The 21,091-nt window shown below is 38.3% G+C and overlaps 2 protein-coding genes across 2 annotated transcripts; one reads left to right on the forward strand and one right to left on the reverse strand.

The window, feature by feature from the left end:
• Positions 1 to 1,220: 1,220 nt before the first annotated feature.
• Positions 1,221 to 10,176, reverse strand: rbm18 (RNA binding motif protein 18). Its single transcript, XM_020940248.2, is given in 7 exon segments — positions 1,221 to 1,716; positions 1,719 to 1,867; positions 2,340 to 2,434; positions 4,667 to 4,753; positions 5,397 to 5,523; positions 9,389 to 9,502; positions 9,847 to 10,176. Coding segments are annotated over 6 exon segments (585 nt in total). The 5' UTR covers positions 9,496 to 9,502; positions 9,847 to 10,176; the 3' UTR covers positions 1,221 to 1,696.
• mrrf (mitochondrial ribosome recycling factor) lies at positions 10,174 to 21,091 on the forward strand. Its single transcript, XM_020940254.2, has 7 exons — positions 10,174 to 10,325; positions 11,676 to 11,846; positions 11,976 to 12,128; positions 15,662 to 15,780; positions 18,174 to 18,265; positions 20,128 to 20,287; positions 20,365 to 21,091. Exons 2-7 carry the CDS (start codon positions 11,678 to 11,680, stop codon positions 20,440 to 20,442), a joined length of 771 nt encoding a protein of 256 aa, XP_020795913.1. The 5' UTR covers positions 10,174 to 10,325; positions 11,676 to 11,677; the 3' UTR covers positions 20,443 to 21,091.

Consider the following 21,091-nt stretch of genomic DNA (forward strand, 5'->3'; position numbering starts at 1 on the left):
CTCCTCTCCACTTTGGACCAAAGGAAGTGAATCACTTTGAGAGGTTGGCAGCTTGTGTGTTACTGAGGTTGAAGACGCACTGTTGCGGACACTCCGCACACAAGTCAGGGAATGCCTCTGTGCGGGGCTGCGCAGTGAAAGTTTGTGGGTTGACTGTTTTAGGAAGAAGGGGAGGGTAAACCTAATACAAACCAAATATACGCAGATGATGATGTGCGTGAGAAGGGCGGACACGCTCTGGGACAGCAATGTCATAAAACCTTTCTGTATGGTTTGATATTTAGGTAGGCCCATTTGTAGCTACTGTCAGACAAAAGTATAAATAAGATTTTTTTTTTTTTTTTTTTTAATTAAAAATCTCCGTGAAGAGAACAAGTCAATGGGGGTGCATTACGCATGATCACGCACAGCCGTTTTATGACTGTTTAGCTGATTTGGTAAAAACAAATTCATAAATTTTGTAAATGGGAATCTTTGAGTTTATATGATTCATGTATATCCAGATAAAGAAAACCTCTTTACATAGAAAGTCTTGGCTATATTTTAATCAATTAAAAATAGCAGATTTCTACCATATAAAATGGAATCAAATGACCATTTAGGGGGCTGTGCAGCGAAAGCGGAGTCTGCTCATTACAGCATCTGTTCGAGGCCACACACCACTTCCAGATCACGGCGTCAATCATTAGTCTGTCCGTCCGAACCCGCAATTATCAGTCAGTGTGTGGCACACCAGTGATCCCGTTTAAATAAGCCACCAATGCGTCCAATATTTTTACTATTTGTTAAGACGAGACAGAAATATGAAAAATAACTGAATCCCAGATGATGATAACGATTTTTTTTATGGACACAATTTGGATTTTTTTTCTTCAAGGTTCAAGGTTTTAATTTCCAGACATTTAAATAATTCGGGGGTAGGGTTTTACGCACGACCCATCAATAATATCGTTGTGCGGAAAAATTACACTTTCTAGAGCACTTAAAACAATAAATAAGTAAATACATACATACATACATACATATATAATATCAGCAAAGAAATACAACTATTAAATGTGATATATATTTTGCAGACAAAAACATTTTTTATATAACCTATATTTAGCACAATGAATCATTGCAAATTATACAGTTCAGACAATGCTTTCAGATATGTTTGAGACATGCTTCACTTACATGTTTAACTAACCCATTAAAACACACTCAATAAGACTGTGTATATGTACTACGTTTAATTAAGTGTAACAGTAAAAAAAACACACACACACACACACAAATACTTTCAATATCAAATCACAAAGTAAATTAAACACAATTTTTGCATATCTATCCACTGAGGTCTGAAGTGAACACTGGAAAAGCCCTATATGGGGTCAAAACATTTGAAACATTTGAATTATATTAAGAAAACAAATTTCATCATAAAATATAACAGAAAAAATATAACCTAATTGAATAAGCTCTATATCACAACTTAAACACATTCTACCTGCATCTCATGGTTTTATTATTCCAGAAGTAAAGAGATAGTAGGACAATCCTTACTTAAAATGACAGAAACCAACTGACAAAAGGTATTCACGGGCCCAGGTCTAGCTCTCTTAGAAGCATCTGCGTAGAGTCTGTAAAGCAGTCCACTTATGTTTATTGTTTAGTGGGAGGAGGTATCATATTATAGGAGCAGGAGGAAGGGTCATCTCCTAAAGCGTCGGAGGGCCTGCTTTGCGATTTACCATAGGGCTCCCAGCGTTTCCTCTCGGGAGGCTTGTTGTAAATGTAGGGAGACGGGCCCCCGCAGTCACTATCTGGGTTCTCCTCCATCATCTGCAGTTTGGCCTCAATGGCTCGTATCTTAGCGCTCGTGCTACAAGAGTAAAATGAGGAGAAGGATACATTAAAGAAGAGCGAAGGCTAATACAGGGGTGAGGCAGATAGCTGCCCCTGTATTAGCCCTCTTGCCCAACAACACCAAAATGATTACACCGGAGAAAATAGTGACATTTAAATGGAGGCAAATTACAGTGCATCTAAGAGCAGCGGATGAATAGTTGTATCGAGGTTCAGTGGTGGTACAATATAGGTGAGTGTTTATACTTGGCTTCCGATTTACACTACTGCCCAAGTGTGCACCCTTTTCTGTAAAGATGTCCATGATAGACTTGCGCGCTGTGGTAAGTGTGTATTCAAGAAAAAAAGGGATAACAACTCTCTGTGATGAATTCATGAATTAACACCTTTGCTATAGAGTGTTGTCAGGGGTTTGGCAATACAACTCTTTAAATCGTCAACTGCGATTTATGTTGATAAAAAGGAAGAGAGGGCAAATAGACACGGACCTGAGATGATTTGCTGTTAAAGACTCTGCTCCACCACTGGATGATGGCTCCAGACTGGAAGGCATTGACTTCTCATTTCGGAAAGTTTCAAACCTCTGCAGAATAGAAGCACAGATCCACCCAAACCAAGACAGTTGTAGATTTCACAAGACAAGTGTGATGGAAACAGTAAGAGAGATGAGTGACAAAGACAGGCCAAGGAGTGAGGAAAGAGACAAGAAACAAGAAAAATATCAATACATGTTTGTTTGATAAGTGAATCATAAAATGCATCTACTCTCTGAAAAAAAAGTCTAGTCAGCTATCTACAAGGTATGGAGTGGGACATGATGGTACAAATTAAAATTTATAGTTGATCCCAATCACTGTTTAATGGGTAATTTAAGTATTCGGTCACATTTCATTTTGCAGTATGTTTTACATACAACATGTAATAACGTAGTAAGGATTAGGGTTAGATGGGTTGGGTTGTATGTTACTACATGTTGTTATTTTGTCCTTATTGAGGTAGGTACATTTTCCTATAGGTAGTGTCACCAAAAAATCAACTGTTAATTTGAATGCATTTATCAATTGTTTGATATATGAATTCAATCATATATTGAATCCAACTGATAATGCAAAGTTCTAGTAGGAGGAGAATAGATCATAAATAAACCATGTCCAAACCTCAAAGCCCATAATAACTACTGACAGTATCTCTCATCACACAAACATCAGAATTATTAAATTATAGATCTTGTTTGTGTCTACATCAAAACACCAGAGTAACCAAGCAAAACTGTGCTTCCACCTCGCAATCACACCCTAATGGATGAGTGAGGAGCAAGTGGGAGAAGTTGAGGAGCAAAAACAAATGTCCGCACTCATTCCTTTCAAAACCACCTTCCAAACATCTCCACCCGCCAACACATTCTTCCAACCTGTGGAGAAAAACAGAGACAGAACAGCGGTCATGCACCAACCTCTGCGTCTAAGTGCACTATATGTGCAGATATGTGCACATATATGTGAGGCTGTCAAATATCTTGGATGAGAACAGGTCACAAGAAGGAACACAAAGCATCTCATTGTCAATAACATGTATGGCCAAGAATAGGTCCTAAACAATGACTGTTACAACAGCCAAGACCCTACCCTTCCAGCTATTCCTAGAGCATAGGGCAGGATCATATAGGCTGTAAATATACTGTAGTGTACAATTAATCAATCCTCAATCCTTACAAATCAGGACTGAACAAGGCAAAATACATCTTAAAGAACCCACAAACTGGGGGAATATTATGATTATTTTTTGAGAAAAATGCTTTTTTTTTATTAAGACTTGGCATTCAAAACCAAAGTTATATATGATTCACTTCTTCTTGCAGGTCTGTAAATTAAATGGGCACCTCTTAAAACTACCTCTTGAGATTTTGGAAACTGGCCTGGAGTATTAGTAAAAAACATAACAAAGAAACCAGCAAAAAAAAAAAAAAAAAAAAACCCTTGTAACGCTTGTAGATGGTGTACTGCGATGCATAATTACAACATACTACTACCTTGTATTATTTGTGTTGAAAAGAAAAGTGAGAAAAAGGTAAGGGCTATTCCGTGCCAGTTTAGTAAAAACAAATAAATGAAAGTGGTGGTGTTGAAAAAAGTTTAATCTTACTCAAAAATAGCGTGCTTTTTGATGCTGTCCTTTTTAAATTTCATCACAGTATCTTTTTGAGAGCAATAAGAATAAATGTCTTGCTACTCAATTTTGACATTGCAATGGCAGATTTCTTTCAATAAAGACTGTATTAATAAAGAATATGAGTGCAGAAAATTTCTCAGTAGCCAGTTGTGGTGTCGGCAGCAGAAGTATTGACCCTGACCCCCTCCACTAGCTGTGTGTGTGTATGCGTGTGTGTGTGCGTGTGTGCAAAGGGTGTGATTGGTCTCTATACAGGATATCCCTTCACCCATTGCCAGGAGGTTGTCTATTGTTAAAACATAGGCATACGCTGTGCTGGGACCACACGGCTCCCTCTGCACGGACAACAGCAGAAATCCCAAAACAAGCTGAGGTTCATAATCTCTGATATCCCAAATATTTTTAAAGAGACAAATCTTAGAAAAGTCTTGTCAGTTTGTGACTTTTTTCAAACATGTACATTTTCTATAAACAATCCCCTTCTGAATAACTTGGAAAATTGAAAGTAACAATAATTCTTTACTGAGATGATGATACACTTGTGGTATTACTAAACAGATTTGTGTTTAACTTAATTATATAAGGTCTCTCAACAATAATAGTATTACATGTATATTACATATATCCAGTGCGCAATGACACTTACCCTCACCTGTGCATGTGCCCATCGCACAACTAGCTTCTTGGATAATGCCAGTTTCCCATTTAAACGCTGAATAGCTCTCTCTGCCTCCTACAAACAATTTTACAAAGAAGGGAGTCAAAAGAGAAATAGGACGGAAGAGCTTTGTACAGTGATGATTGAGAATCAGCGTTGATTACTGCAAGTGAGTCATTAAATCATTACTATTTATGTAGAGATGGGGGAAACAATAATAGGTGGTGATATGCTCTGATGTGGGCAACCACCGAGTGTGTCTTTGTGTTTAGGAAGCAGAGTGAAAAAATGTAGTCTGTCTCATTAAACATGTAAGTGGCTTTGATGCTAAATGTTTCTAATGAAGTGCTGTATCGGCACGTGTGAGAGTGTAAGATAAACAGCCACTTCCTCTGCTGAATCCTTTTGGGAGGGATTCATATCCCACTGATGCTCACTAGCTGTGAAACAAGATGCTTATCACCGTCCCCAGGCTCACTCTGAAAAATATAACTGCCCGCTGCGCCGAGCTGTGCCTGTCTCAAGTGTTAAGAAATATGCAGCACTTTACTCATTTCGATGTAAACATTTTAAAAGTCTGAAGGAAATAAAGACAGTGGGAAGGCTATACTCAGTTCTTTATTATATGTCATACATACATCTAAAAATATTACTAAACTACAAAACACAGAACTGCATATTTGAATGGAATACGTATGTTTTGGTAAAGAGAGCATACCTCTCTGGTGCTGAAGTTGACAAAGCAGTATCCTCGGGGCTGCCCCTCCAAAGGCCCAGACTTGTGAAAGAGGAAGTCAAACTGCTTGACCTTACCAAACTTCTCCAGCAACTTCACAAGGTGGTACCTGGACACAGCAATCATGGAAAACTATTATTACCATTTATATGTCTGCCATTTGTTATTAGAATATATTAAGATGTGTGATCTGCTGTGTCCAAATGATTTCCCTAGTGGATCAATAGAGTTTGTCTAGAGAGTGTGAACAGAGCATTAAAATATGTATGAAAATAAATAAATAACAGAATAACATAGGTTCATATTTGAGAAGAAAAAAAGCATCATTCTTTGAAAAGTAAAGTAGCTGTAGCATCATGAATAAAACTTGGCTTGTTCTTTATTGTAGCATTTGGTCACAACAACAGAGTAATGAGAATGACAGCTTAGTTTCCACAACAGCTCATTAGCATGAGCCCAGCTGTGGTGGCATGCCACTGACAGTAAATCTTTTATTGAGACAATACGGAGGATACAGTAGCAGGACAATGAGGGAATAAAACAGAGGAAACCTCAAAGCCCCCCTGAGCACAGGGCCCAGCACAAACAATCTGCACTGACTGTTCACAGCAGTCTGGGACGGCCAGTGTACTGTGCAGTGAGAGAAGGTGTGGAGGTGTGCGTGTCTGAGCGCCTGATGCTATGGGAAAGCCTCTTGTGTGACAATAATGTGGAAATGCACCAGGCAAGCACAAAGTTCAGGGTCGGGGTTCTCTTTTGTCAAGGCTCCATGGCTGCTTAAATGGCAGGATGACTGTATAGAACTGCTGCATATTCATAAATTATTCTTAGGGTTTAAGGAGAGTCTGTTATGTTTACTGTAAGAGCATCATCAGGTTTGATCGTCAGACCAGTGGACACACAATATGGTATCTGCCAGGGTTATACATACTGAAATATTCCCAGAACGATGCAAGCATGAACTGAATAAATGTCGCTGGATGTGAGCTCTCTCTCCATGTGCCTGTGTGTAATGTAAATTACAACACTGGAGATTGAAAAGCTTCCTATGTCATGGTTGTTGTTCAGTATCATTAGCAAGTGAAATATAGAAAATACAGAAAAAGAAAATAACAAATATCTTCCCATTGTCTTAAGCAATGTACTTTAAGGGACTGACCTCCCTGACCTCAGTTTAGGAACAAATGCATTTGTCATAACAAAGATGACTGATAGATGCTCATTTTCTCATGTTTACAATTGTAACGGATTTGGCTTTTAGGTACAGGTTGTTGTAATGCCTCCCTGGAGCCTTGAGACAGAGAGGACTTCTGCTTTTCCCAGACAACACCCTGAAAGCTTCTGTAGACTCTACCAAATGTTACTACTACAATATAAATGTATTTTTATTCATTGCAAAAATGACTCTTTGCCTCACAAAAAAATCTTGTCATCTGTGTAATGTACTTATGCTCTGTATGTCAGTCTGTGCATAGCCAAAGATAGCAGAGATTTACATAAACCTAAATGGCGTCCATGTCCCAGAACATGTTTGGATCTATGAGCCAAGCCACAATGGAACATTCCTCCTGGGGGCTGTTAAATCCTCCGGAGGAAGAGGAGGAGAGGGCTGGGGAAAAGGAGACTTGGGTTCACTGCAGCGATGTTGGTCGATGCACAGGTCAAAGGTGGAGGAAGACGGGGCACAGCCCAGAGAAGTGTTGAGGTGAGGAGTCAAAGGACAGTGGAAGCCAGGTAGACCTTATAAAAGCACTTAGGATGCACAGATGAGGAAGGAAGGAAGAGGAGACGCAAGCACAAGACAGATAGAAAAGACAAATAGTCCATTGCAGTAAAGTGCCAGGAATCAAGATGGGAAGACAAATGTTTAAACTTGGAAGCCACCTGTAGAGTGGAAAACTGTGGAACAAGGCTGTGTGTGATGAGATAAGTCACTTGTTTTAACTGACAAAATAACTTCAACTAGAGCTTATGGAAATGTAAAGAAGAATGTCCCTAGAGTGGACTAAATAGAAAGGGTGATGGATTATTGCTAACAGGAAGGTGACATAATGAATTGAACCAAAGAGCAGGAACATCAACATGTGATGAAACCTCCAGTACACCTGTGCTCGCTTTATTAAGAGGGCAAAAAGTGATTAGAGTGAGACAAAAAAAGTCTGAAGGTTTTCTGCTGGCTCCTTCTATTATTATACTATACTGTATAAGTTAAACGATACTTAATTCGAAACATATGCGAGTAGAAGATATATTTCAGTTTTACCAGTCAGTAATGTGGCACATGCAAACAATCAGCTAAATTCCTTGGATTACTAATATTTACAATTAAGTTAAAAAATAAAATAAAATTATAAAAACTAATTGTATATGCTTTTATATCTTGCAAAGCTCGTGGGTGAATGGAACATGCAAAGGTTGTGGAAAGTGCTTTGCAGGAGCTAATTAATCTTCCCAATCAGGAACGGAGGCCATGGGCATTTCTCTTGTTTTTTCTCTATACTGTGAGGTATTGGCCTATTTAGGCAGAAGTTGAGCAGAGCAGCAGAAAGGGAAGGAAACGCCTGTCTAGACGCCCACCAGAGCTGCACCCCGAACATTCTCAAACAGCCCCCACAGGCGCAAAAACAAACCCATTACTCTTAACAGAAGGACTCTTCTCCATCACATTGTGCCACAATTACACACAGCGCACATGCGGGTTACAGAAGCTACGTTTTAAGAGGGAAAGATGTAGCATAAAAATACATGTTCAAAGTATGTACATCGACACCTCAGTGTTCCCCACACAAACAGTACACATTAACACAGCCAGACGTGCTCAGGTCGAGGCTGACGTGGGGAAAGTAAACAGGGCAGGTGAGTGAGGAATGATGCCTGGTCCTTAGCTGAGCAGGTCTCCACGCCTCGCTGCCTGTCTTTCACACGCCTAGTGCCGCCTGCTCAGTGTCAGCCTGTGACACACACACACAGCCTATACACACATTTCATCAATAGATGTGCACACAATGCTTCACCTCACCTCTGCATAAGGCAGAGCCAGACAAGTCATAGAGCACAACCAGTGATTTATACCATGGACAATAGATTGCTTAATATTAACAGCTTATTTTATTTACTCCATTGATAATTGACTGAAGTGTTTGCGCTAGAGGTCTCCAACCTGAAGCTCAGGAGCTCTCCTCCACCCCCTTTTCAAGTAGCTCTCCAAGGGATTTCTGAATTATACTTATTATGCTTAAATTAATTAAATGCCTATTACCATTGTAAATGTATCGTTTTGATGCCTAACTTTGTACACTAATAACTGGATAATGGTTTATGTTTTATAAGCATCTAACTATACATCTAAGGCTTGGTGTTGCTCTTATATACACTCAATTGCTTGCAACTGCTAAAATTAGTAGCTCTCTGGCATTTTTGTTTTATAAAGGCTCACCAGAGGAAAAAGGTTGGAGACCTGCAGTAAAGTTTCTCTCTCACACTCATGGTTATATAATATAAGAAACATTGGTGACACTTTAGTTTAGGGACCGCATAATAATTGCTAATGAAATCATAATTGGTGTGCTAATTAGCTGTTACTTAGCTATTAATTAGTATTTATCAAACACTTATTAATGCTTATTATGATTTCAGTGCATGTACAGAAACATGCATTGTAATCCAAATTACTTCATTGGGAAGAAAACTGTTATGGCTTAATACTTGCAAAATACAGTCTTAGACAAAAATGCATTGAAAGTACTTTATAAATATGAACAATGGCATGGAAACGAGTCTGCCAATCTGATCCATCGGCCACAACAGTACACAACAACAGTTTTTGCCACTGTGGCACTTGCTATTTCCAGCGGTTTCCAATCTAAGTAATAACCAGGAACAGTCTTGCTTAGCTTCTGAGATCTGACGAGATGTTACTGCTTTTTTTTTTTTTTTTTTTTTTTTTTTTTTATTCAACACATCCTTGTACTTACTCTGTAATTTTGGGATCAATGTTACCAATCCATAAGCGGTTTCCATCATGGGCACCACTTTCAGAAAGGATGGAGGCATTTTCGACTGTCTCTGATGCAGACGACATGTGTCCCCTGTCCGAGAATTAGAAAGAGAAGAAAGTAAAAAGAGTTATGTGAATGAATAGCGCGCGAGTTAATTTCATATACAAAACACTTTCACACCACATGTAATCTTGACTAAATTAATGCAATTACGTTATATCTCTGCTCTATCTACAAAATAATAACAATTGCCCAGCTTGGTAAGGTTTTACCCAACTTTTAAGAGTGAAAATAATATGGGCTATATATACTGGGCTACACGCAGTCAAATATAATATATTATTTCAGATTTACCTTTGCCAAATTTGGAACTTATTAACCCCAAGCTCGATTTGTCGTTGCGGGCTAAATGCTAAAGCTTTCAACCAGTTTACCTTGGATCACTTCCTGCTGCTTGCTGTTGTCTTTGTTCGTGTGATTTAAAGTTGAAATTTAAGATCCCAGTTCAGGATATAACACGTTTCAAAATCATAGTGTAATTACGGCTTAATCTATCTTAAAAAGTATTCGATGCTGGTTAGCTCAAAATGCTACTCCTGCACATTCCTTGTCCAATAACAAAGGCGCAAGGTGATGCTGTAGTTTGTTTTCGGAGCCGTCCTCAGAGTGTGTTCGATTTGTAAAACGGGCTCTACCGTTTAGAATTAGAGCTACAGAAGAGGATATCAGGTCCACAGAGCTTCATCGACACCGCCCTGTTGGTATGTTGCTTTAACAATATCATCGCACACAGAGTCAAAATTTTCGTCGACGCAGAGTTATGACGAAGAAGCTGGCCCATCGTGTATTTTCCCTTTTCCTGTCAGCTAAAATCAAACGCTTAAATGCTCACCAGTAAAATTTGAAACTCAGGGTAAGTAAACTCTTCGAAAGACATGAGGAAATGTGGCATCTGTGATGTGTTAGAGGCGTATGAGCTGTTAAAAGTTACCTAAATACTTACTGTAATGTGTTGTCGACCTTCAAACATGTTTTATTTGTCATAAAACATCCTCTAATTACGTTCAAGCATTTATAACTTATGTATGATAGTGACTCACGTGGTCTTTTCACGACATCTAAGAATTATTTTATATTACACGTAAGGCTATCAATGTGTAATGATATAATTCTGATTAAATAATTTTACATATATTATATGTTATTGCCTTGAGTTAAAAAAATAAAATAAAATAAAATAACTCACATTAATTGAGGTATTACACATTATTAACATTTTTATTTTTTCATTCTCCAAATATCTGTGTTGTCACTATTGTGTTGTACATCAAGTATTTTCGCACGTTTGCAGAAAGGTTTACCTGGTAAGAAATAAATAAAATAAAACAATATATTATTTACTCGTAACATACTCATTAATTGGTACTTTTGATACTATAAATGGAGCAGATGTAATCTCTTGATGTAAATGTGCATAGCCCCTGGACAGAATAAAGTGAGTTTTGAGTGGGATATTTTCAGGATATCTATCTGGACACCTGCACTCTTTTCTGCTTGACTCTACCTTTGAAAAGAACTGTCACCATCTCATAATCTGAACTGTCTAGTCCACCTGGCCACCTGTGTGTCTAAGCTTTGTCTCCAAGATGCTAATCTCACATATGGCCTAAATATTTACTTGTAATTGTTTGGTTGTAGGACAGTGCTTACTAAATAACGTAAACGTGGTGTGGTTTGAAAGTAAATGCGACTTTCTATGGACATGGCACATATGTTTATCAACCCTTATTTTTTGTCATGATTATAATTTATGTGTGAGTACAATGACATCTTGCCAGGAGACACCATAGATTAATTTGTTGCACAGAAAAAGAAAATAGAAAATGAATATCACAAAGATTACTCCATAGCTTTGTTGATTCATTATCATATCTTAAAACAAAATCATTCTCTCACCTCAAACTGTAATATTTTGATCTTCTTTTAAAACGGTGATTCTTAACCATAGGACCGTGTCCCAAGGTAGGACTCCGTGCACCCACCTACAGAAAAAGTCGGACCCCAACTTCAACAAGGTTAAGAACCCCAGGTTTAGAAAGCCATGATGTCTAAAATCTATCTTTACTGCAAAAGCCCTTTACAAGAAGTCTACCTCCTGCTGGCTGAGATGTGCCATTACCTCATTTCTTCCTTATAACAGACAAAGCGTGTTATAATGCACTTTTTCATATTTTTTAAAATACTCATTTCTTTGTCTTTTCAGTCATGGTTATGAGCATGAGCCTGCTACGTTCTTTGCGTTGCCGGCCCATGTTGCAGCAGCTCCGGTCTTCTGCAGTGGTTGTCAACAGAGCCAGGACACCAGTACTCAGTCCTGGGCCAACCTGTTTCAACACTGCATATAGCCGTCATTATGCAACTAAAAAGGCTAAAGGTTTGTGTTGTAATTTAATAACAATTGGCATACAGCCTCTGGAGCTCTTTTGGCAGGATCTTTGGAGTACAGTATTATGAGCAGATTTGATTAGTTTTACATATCATATTGGTGTCTTTTCATCTCTAGCCAAGGCAAAGGGCCAGGCGGTTAAGGTGAATATTAATTCAGCCCTGGTGGAAGACATCATCAATCTGGATGAAGTGAAGATGGACATGAATGCAGTGCTGGATGCTCTCAAAAATGACTTTACACGCAACCTCAGCATCAGGACCTCCCCAGGTATTCAAATCATCACTCTTTCTCAAGATCCTTTTTTTTCCTCAGTGTGTTTCTTCTTTTTAAAATTGGCTTCATTCCTTAAATTTAAAGTTTTTATGAACTGTCCAAAATAGAGCCTTTTTGTGACAACTTGTAGATACCAATATTAGCAAATATTAATAATAGAACCAAAGATAGATTAAAGAAATGGACATGTACTCTACTACACTCCCTAGTTTGGGCAGTATTTATACACTTTACATAATGAATATAATAAGTTATATTCAATACTTTCAGTTTGAATGAAAGTGATATCCAAATGCATCCAAGAAAATTCATAACAACAACAAAGAACATTTTATATTCAAAGCTACTAATCAACATTATGTTCTTTTAAAGCGGCTTGGAGTACTTGGTCTATACGACTGAACAATGAACAGATTAAACATAGGGGAGTTACACCAGTTTTCTCAATTTACCTAATTCCAGGAGCACAAAATACAAAACATAGTAACTACAACTACTAATATATTTTTTCATCATTTTTCATTTGACATCTGAAGCCCATGACCAGGTGTTGAGTTTTTCCTCCAGTTCTCTGCAAGGCCAGTACTGCAGCTCTCTACTTTTTTTCTTGTTCTGCAGTCTATGTCTAGTTAATAATATTGATCCTTTGAAAAAGAGGTGGCTTATAAAACAACTGTTGATTAAGTTTTGTTAAACAGATAAAATAACAAAGCTTCTTATTTTGGGAGACGAGAAGCAGTGAAAAAGTCCATTTAGGGACAGTCGGGATATTTATTCTTATAATATTTTGATGCTATTTGTTTGCACTATAATTTTCCTTAGCAAAGCATGAATCATTGTCCATGTCATTCATCTCTAGTGAGCACTAAGTATCACTTTTCACTGGTTTCTATAGATCTCCATTTTTCATCTTTCCGTTCATCATCTTTCCCGTGTTCTCCTGCCCAGTGACCTCAGCTACTCCCTGAATCAAGCCCTCCCTTTAACCCTTCATTGCATGCCATTGGTTTAGGTAAGGCGTAATAAGATAAGATAGTCAAATATTTGGATCTTGAAAATATGCTTTATTTTTAATAAATGCTTGAGTGTTTACATGCGTGAGGCTACATATATTGAAAATCATTTTGATACAGACCACTCTCTTTTCATAGTTTTGGAATAGTTTGAGTTCTCCATTGGATGATGCCCTCTGTTGGTGGATGGGACATTTATCGGTTGTTTTATCCCTGAACACAATTTTAAAGCCTCTAAAATGTAATTGTGTATATGCTCACAATCATTATTGTATATATGTTTACAATCATTATTTCTATCCATTTGCATTTAGAGAAATTTGGAGATAGTATGAGTTAAACACGAACACATGCAAAAAACAGATTAATCAAGGAGCAATGCTTATAGAATTTGGATGGACAAACAGGTCAATTTCTGGAAGAGTTTGTATGTCTTGTGTTTCCTGTTTTGTCCTTAATCCTAAACCACTGTCCCTCTCTTTTGAGCAGCTGTGCTGTAATCCGCAGAGGCAGCCGGACTTAGAGTTGACGGCAGAGATGAGTTGGTGGAATGAAATGACGTCTGTTTTAGTCTCGTATGACAATGTGTGTGTTTGTTCCACAAGCTCCTCATCTGGCTCTAATTAACTTTTACTGTACTTTTGTGTGGGGGGATATCTCCTGTGTGTCTTTGACAGACATGCTTCTATATATGTATGCTTGTTGTGTGAGGCAAATGTGTGGTAGAAAGTTATACTTAGGCCTGCAGTGAAAAGATCAAGCTCTGAGAGTAAACTATGATGGACAGAATTTGTTTCTGTGGTAACGTGGAGTAGACTAAACAATTCCCAAACAAGTCATCATGTCATTATCTTAAAAAAGTTATCTAGCCTAAGAATGATTGCTGTTGAGAACGTCATGATTGTCTGGGAATTTTTAGGTGTGGACATCTAAATTTGAAAGCACTGGGTTATGGGAATGCCACCTGATTTGAAATAGATATGGCTAAATACTGTCATTTGGCTGTAATGGTTGACAAATTATATTATATATTATGCACACAAGCGATAAGACGGAAATATAAATTTTGATAATGCTGCTAAAAAGTTCTTGGAGTTCAGAAGTGACCGTTGTTGTGTACTGTAATGATATCAGACACGTACACAGCAAAGCTAAGCAAGAAAGAAGTACTTTTTTTATACTTTTCATAACATAATAACAATTCAGGGACCACACATTCCCATGCTCTACTGTACATTTTGTAGCTAAATTCACTTGATTTTCCTCTCAGATATCAACTCATATTAGTCATAAATGGAGTGATCAACAAATTGGGTCAACATAGAAATTTATATAACGTCAGTAAACTTTGCATTTACTTCACATTTGTAATGAAATACCAAATTGAAATATTTACTTCTCCACTCACTTAATTTACTGTTATACAGAAACACTGCTTATACTCAAGTTGCAGGGGATGCTTACTATATGGAGTGTGCTGTACTATAATGATAGTGAACATTAACTTCTATAATAAGGATTATGAACTCTCCAATATATGTTTTACCGTTTTTGTTTAAAAGGAAATTATAGTCTGATCATATAGTGCATTACCTTTGGCTCACCTCATCTGTTCCCCCTCACCAGCAATGGTGTAGTCTGCATTGGTGCAAAGGGAGCAGTGATGTAAGGCAGAGGTGCAGAAGAAGGAAACAACAGCGTCTGAGTTTAGCCAGATGGACAAGAGGGACAGAGAGAGAGACTGAGCCAGGCAGGGACGCACACAGGTCCACTGCTGCAGCAGTGCATCACAGCATCTCACTCTGGTGCTCATGGAAACTGAAACTCACAATACTACCTTTTCAACTGCAGAGCTCACTTTTATGTTAAGTTTATGAGTGCATTTTTTAAAGGTTGTTCAAAAGTTGATTGGTTTTCAAGTTGTGCAAGATGCTCAAAAACAACTGGTCATTTTTACGAATCAGCCCAGTGTTTCTCCTTCTTAGTTTTTGTCAACTCTATTACTATTACACATGTGCATGTATCAGTTTATGCAAACATTTGTCATTTTTGTTTTAATTGGAACATCATTTTGTGAACACATTTCAAAGGGAACTTTTATGCTAACTCATCTTTTTTGTATGTCTGCAGTGTTGTCTTGTATTTTGGTTAACACACTTGGATTAATTTAATTTATTATAATTGCAAAATTGTATTTTTCTTAATTACTATGATCTGTACAGAAAGTTCCATCACAAATTTATGTTTTAAAAGCAATTTTTTTTTTACATTCTAAACAAGTTTCAAAGTTTCCTATGCACAATATACCATGCATTTGGCTGTACAATTATAGTTTCCTTATTATTGCACAGAAGGCTCTTTGCAATATCTCAATCAACTGTCCTCTATGTAAGTGTGAATTTGGGGGAAAGTAATTATATCCATTCCTACATTACTACACATTTGTAAATGTTTCTTTGGATTTAGTTTCATTGAATGATCCAGTGATTAAATGCCCTTGTGTGTCCTGTTTAGGAGCTCTGGATCACATTGTGGTGACGACTCAAGACGGGAAGTTCCCTCTGAACCAGCTGGGCCAGATCTCCATGAAGTCCCCTCAGCTCATTGTGGTCAACATGAGCAGCTTCCCCGAGGTAAGCAGACCCTCTGCCCACTCTGCGTTTGTCTCCCACGGACAAACAGGCAGTAACCGTAAACTTTATCAAAATAATCCTGTGTGAAGGAAGAGTGAGCCAGCACAGAACCGGCATGTAACCTGATCCACGTCTCTCTTGGACTTTGTCTCGTATGTTAATTGATTGATCTCTGGCGCAGCCCTTTGTTCTGAGTGAAAGATAGCAGCGTGTGTGTGTTTAACTGCTGAGATGTGGGCACTTGAGCTTGTGAGTTGTCACAGAAAGGGAAGTGACCTCATTTTACCCTCAGGTTAGGAAGGAACGGATTATTTTTCTCTGCTCGACCCTTTTCGCTCCCAATTTTCTCTTTTCTAGATGGTCTGTCTCTGGAGCAATCATAGCTCCATGCACTGACTGTGTGGTGGTCTCATGAATCAAAGCAAGACTTAGCACCATTTTAGAACTAATTTTCTGTTTTTTTTATTTAATTGAAAGATTTTAGTTATTTTGAACAATTTATGCTATTTATGGGCCAAATTTAGACACATTTTATTCAAATATTGATTTACTTACAAAAATAAATGTTTGAAAAATGGTTATGTGCTGTACAATAGAGAGAGTTTAGCCTGCAACACCTATGCTAATAAGCTGCATGCCAGCCTCAGCACTGCACCGTTGATTCCTGACTCTGATAATACCAACATAGGCTGTATAAAACAGTACAGTTATGTTGCCTGTAGTATTCAAAAAATAAAATAAAAATTCTAGCAGTAGTCATCACGGCTTCAGTCTGAATGTTCTCTCCAACCAAAATTGCACCTTGGACCACACACACAGGACGTTGTGATGTTCCCTGCATTACACTGAAGTCCTCTGTACCCAGCGGTAATCAGCTTTTAATGACGACTATCCATTACCAAGTGTTGCGCCAGTGTTGCTATTGTTTTCCATTCATTCATTTGTTGTCAAGGAACCACAGCAAAACTTGGGAACATACATAGATCTTGAGGCCGTCGTCATTTAGCATAAGAAAAGTGTGCGTTTAAAGTAATTTGTTAATAAAATATATTTCTCTTAAAACATGCATGCATCGAACCCTAGTCAGACTCAGTGCTTTGAACCAGGCCGGAGTGTTTGATGTTGCATTTCAATGTAATTCCTCTTCCTCCCCAACATATTAACCAGATCTTGCCTGGTTTGGCTTCCCAGAGAATTCCACACGGCTTTCTGTAACCACCAGAGCACTCTTTGGAGGCAGGAAACAGTGATGAATATGATGCTGAGAACAATCAAACATAGGTATGAACTGAATCTATCACCCCGCACTCAAAGAGAACGTCTGGAGAGCACCACCGGATGAATTTAACAAAAGAAAAGAAATGAGATCTGCTGAATTAATCTAATACATACAAATAAATTCCTTTAATCTCGCTGCCATAGAGGAAGAGGCCAGGAGAAGCTGTCGAGAAAGAAGGGGGAAAGAGGAGATGGGATATCGGAAATGAACTGCCGTGTTGCTCGTGTTGCACATTTGCAGCCTTTGTAAAGCCCTGCTCGGGGAGTTGTCATGCGGTTTGCCGACACAATTTGAGGAGTGTGACTGTTAAGAATCTGGCCTCCTTCCCTTTAGTCTGCGTGGACCTGTGTTTACTAGAGCTGTTAGTGATTTGGGAAAAGGGGATTGTATTTTACATGGAGCATGAGTGAGAAGACATGTGTTGCATATAGAACTGTGATTTTAATAAATAAAAAGTGTCTGTGCTTTTGATCCAGTTATGTTGAGGTTTCATTGAGCACAGAGAACAGTCATGACCCTGAGAGCAAAATAAAAGTTATTTTGAACTCCTTATAATACCCTAAATGAATAAACTTTTCTTCAGAATAACACATACATTTTAAAAGTCAATCTGGAATCATTTGCAGGTAATTAAAGTTGGACATATTTCTTGTAAGTAAATCATTTCAACAATATAAGATGCAAGATGTGCTAAATTCGAATATACAATAAAATATGCACAGTGATCATTTTGCACTCTAATGGGCTCAAAGAAAAATTTATTGGACTTAATAGTTTAAATGAGCATATTAGAACTTACAAACCTCACAGCACATCTGTGTTTGTGCTGGTAACCATGTATATACACAGCACTTGCAGACTCTGGATGGGGGTCAGAAGGGGTCAGCGCCCTGCCCTGCAACCTCTCAGTCCTGTCCCAGTGGGCCCAGGCTGACAGTGGCCCAAGGCGTTTCCACACACTGCTGCCTGTGCTGCATACAGACTGAGTGTGGAGCACCTTAATGGCTGCCAGCTGGGACTGGAGGACTACCTGTGCCTCTCCGCTCTGCACATTGGTTAATTCTAAGCACACACTCATACATCTTTTTGTTGTGTGTGTCTCATGTTACCTCAGGCGACTGCTGCAGCCACTCGCGCCCTGAGAGAGAGCAGCATGAACCTGAACCCTGAGGCGGACGGTACCATCATCAAAGTGCCCGTTCCCAAGTGAGTGGCTCCCAAACTTTCCCTTCACTTTTCCTCTGTCAGACTTTTCCACATTTCCCCTGGTTTACAGAAGCATTAGGACTTCAAATACTGAGGGAAGTTTCATCAGGCCATTAGTGGCTGATAAATTGAAAGTCGTACCCTAATGACCTTGAAATTATGCAGGGACATACTGATCCTGTACCAAATCAAACATTTTATTTACCATACTGCAGTCAATCTTACTCAAACAATAAGAGGGGTTTGAAAATGTAATATTACAATTACTACAATTAAGAATATAGAGTATTGTCTTTTGGGGCTCATTGTAATTCAATATAGTGCTTATAGTATGCACATTGAATTGTTTGATATTTCTTGATTTATTTGTGAAAATTGCTGATTTTATATTTAAAGTCAGCCAATAGGTTGTTTGCTGATAGTTAAAACATTAAAATATCGCAATGCACTGTAAAAGATAGCATCATTATGGTAATGTATTAAATTAAACAGTACAAATACTCCAACAATAATAAAACATATTGTTTGAACCACTATTGAGTTAATCTTGTATCAAAATCTCCCTGTTTTCTACCTTGGTTAATAAGTCATATTTCATTCAAAAAGATCTTTGGCTGTGGTAATAATTTTAATATGTCTCTTAGGGCCCTTTGTCCAAATAAATTTCCCATGTCTGTGTTTCTGCAAATTCATAAATTCATCCATCACTCTCAGAGCTATAGTGTAGCGTTTCAACTTTTCATAAACCCCCAACTCTCCCTGCTCTAAACTGTTAGTGACAGAATTATTGGCTTGTGCTTGTAGACTTATAGTGCCCCCCATATGTGTTGATGTGTGGGGTGGGGTCATTCTGTAGCCTCTTTTTGACCGCTCCAAATCAAACAAGCTGGCACAAAACTATCTATCGGTCACTCAATACACCTCTCCATGTGTGTATATCGGACCTGTATTACATGTACAGGGACTGTGTGTAGCAGCAGGTGTTTGTCTGGCAGAGGAGGGACACAAGAGTCAGACTGCTCTCCCCCTGCAATCAGTCTCGGCACGCTCTGCTCCGATCACCATTTGCATTTCCAAAGAGAAGGCGCTCCTTGATTGGCTCTGGAATCGGTAATTAGGCTGTATTGTTTGTGGTAAATACACGCCACACTTGGATTGTTTGCAAATAATCCACAAGGCAAAAACAACGAAGAAATGCCAATTAAAGACAAAAGTGAGGGAGCAAAATGGGGAAATGGGATTTGTGGAGTGATTACAAAGTGCAAAAGCAAAAACTTGTTGGAATGACTGACGTTTGGGCACCAGCTTAAACCTGTAGCAAGTGGCTGATTAGTGGTTTGATACAAAGTTGTTTACAGTCAGAGTAAATAGTAGTCTAACTCATGTGTATTGTACAGTATACCATGCAGTTTTGCCTTTTTCCATGCATTTTGTATTGATGTGTGGTAAATATATTTAAAATATTGTATTTTTCAGACAAAGTAAAAAAGAATTAAGAAATATAGTGAACAATACTTAGCATAGTACATAGATTTTTGTTACTTTGCCATCTGTCCTAATTTCTGTATCTATTAATGGATGTATATTTTTTATATTAAGCATTTATATTTTATATTGCAAAAATGTCTAACATCTAATTTGAAGTAAATTTGATCAGGAGGACAAAACATTAAATAATCACATTAAGAAGCAGTAGAAGAAATGTTCAAATTGGTGAATGTCAACATTAGGCTTTTGTCACTCGTAGACTCAATTCAGTTTAATCAAATACAGCCCAAAATCAGCCTTTGCCTCACATGGACATGATCACAGTGGGAAGTAACTATTGTTACCTTTTAATATCTTTTTATTTTATTTTGCAGGGTAACACGTGAGCATAGAGAAAACTTGTCTAAACTGGCTAAACAGTTCAGCAACAAAGCTAAAGACTCGGTGAGGAGAGTGCGCACTAACGCTGTCGCACAGGTCAAAAAGGCCAAAGAGGGCCAGTCTGAAGACACAATACGACTGGTGGAGAAACAGGTTTGAGACCGGCTCTGTTTTACTTCTCATCCTTCATGTAATTACACAAAAGTATACATCTGTCCTTTTCTTTGCAGATTCAGCAAATGGCAGACAGCATTACAGTGGACATCGACAAGCTCCTTGCAGTGAAAACCAAGGAGCTGCTAGGCTAACTGTGACAGTAACCGGGGACACAGTACTTTTTCATAATGGACTGAGATGGACGTTTATACATTTTGGTGGTGATTTTTTTTTTTTTTTTTGTGACTACATACAAATTTGGCTTTTTCTTATAGACACCAATTTTTCATTCCTGCCCACATCCCTGGCATCTCTGCTTTCCTCTTTTGGGGCAAATCTATGTTTAACAGTTGAAGCATAAACAGACACTGGCACAGACACGCAGCAGGGACACAGCAGTAGTCACCTCCCTCCTGCCTTGTTACTCTTCTGTCTTCAAACAAACACCAAAGGAGGGACGAATGGACTTTTAATGGGATTTGTGGGCTTCTCCTAATCAAACCCTGTGCCACAAGGGCTGTCTGTTTATATAAAACCAGCGCACCCGTCTGTGGGTAAACTGACATGGTTTTTCTTGGTTGGCTCGGGTGAGAGGCAGATTCTAGAATTCACATGGAACAGTGTGATTAGCTTGTTGCCAAACATTTGTTTCACATTGATGCTAAGTCTGTTGAAAATGCACTTAGGGAAAAATGGGCTGCCTTTGTTCCTGTTCAGGATTGATAACTTAGTAACTCCTTCAACAAATAACTTCAGAAAGAAACAATATTCATGAAATCCATTAAAGAAACCCTGCATGCA

Source organism: Boleophthalmus pectinirostris, unplaced genomic scaffold (assembly GCF_026225935.1).
Source record: "Boleophthalmus pectinirostris isolate CB_2022bp ecotype Guang Dong unplaced genomic scaffold, ASM2622593v1 HiC_scaffold_18, whole genome shotgun sequence".
In the NCBI taxonomy this organism is placed as follows: domain Eukaryota; kingdom Metazoa; phylum Chordata; class Actinopteri; order Gobiiformes; family Gobiidae; genus Boleophthalmus; species Boleophthalmus pectinirostris.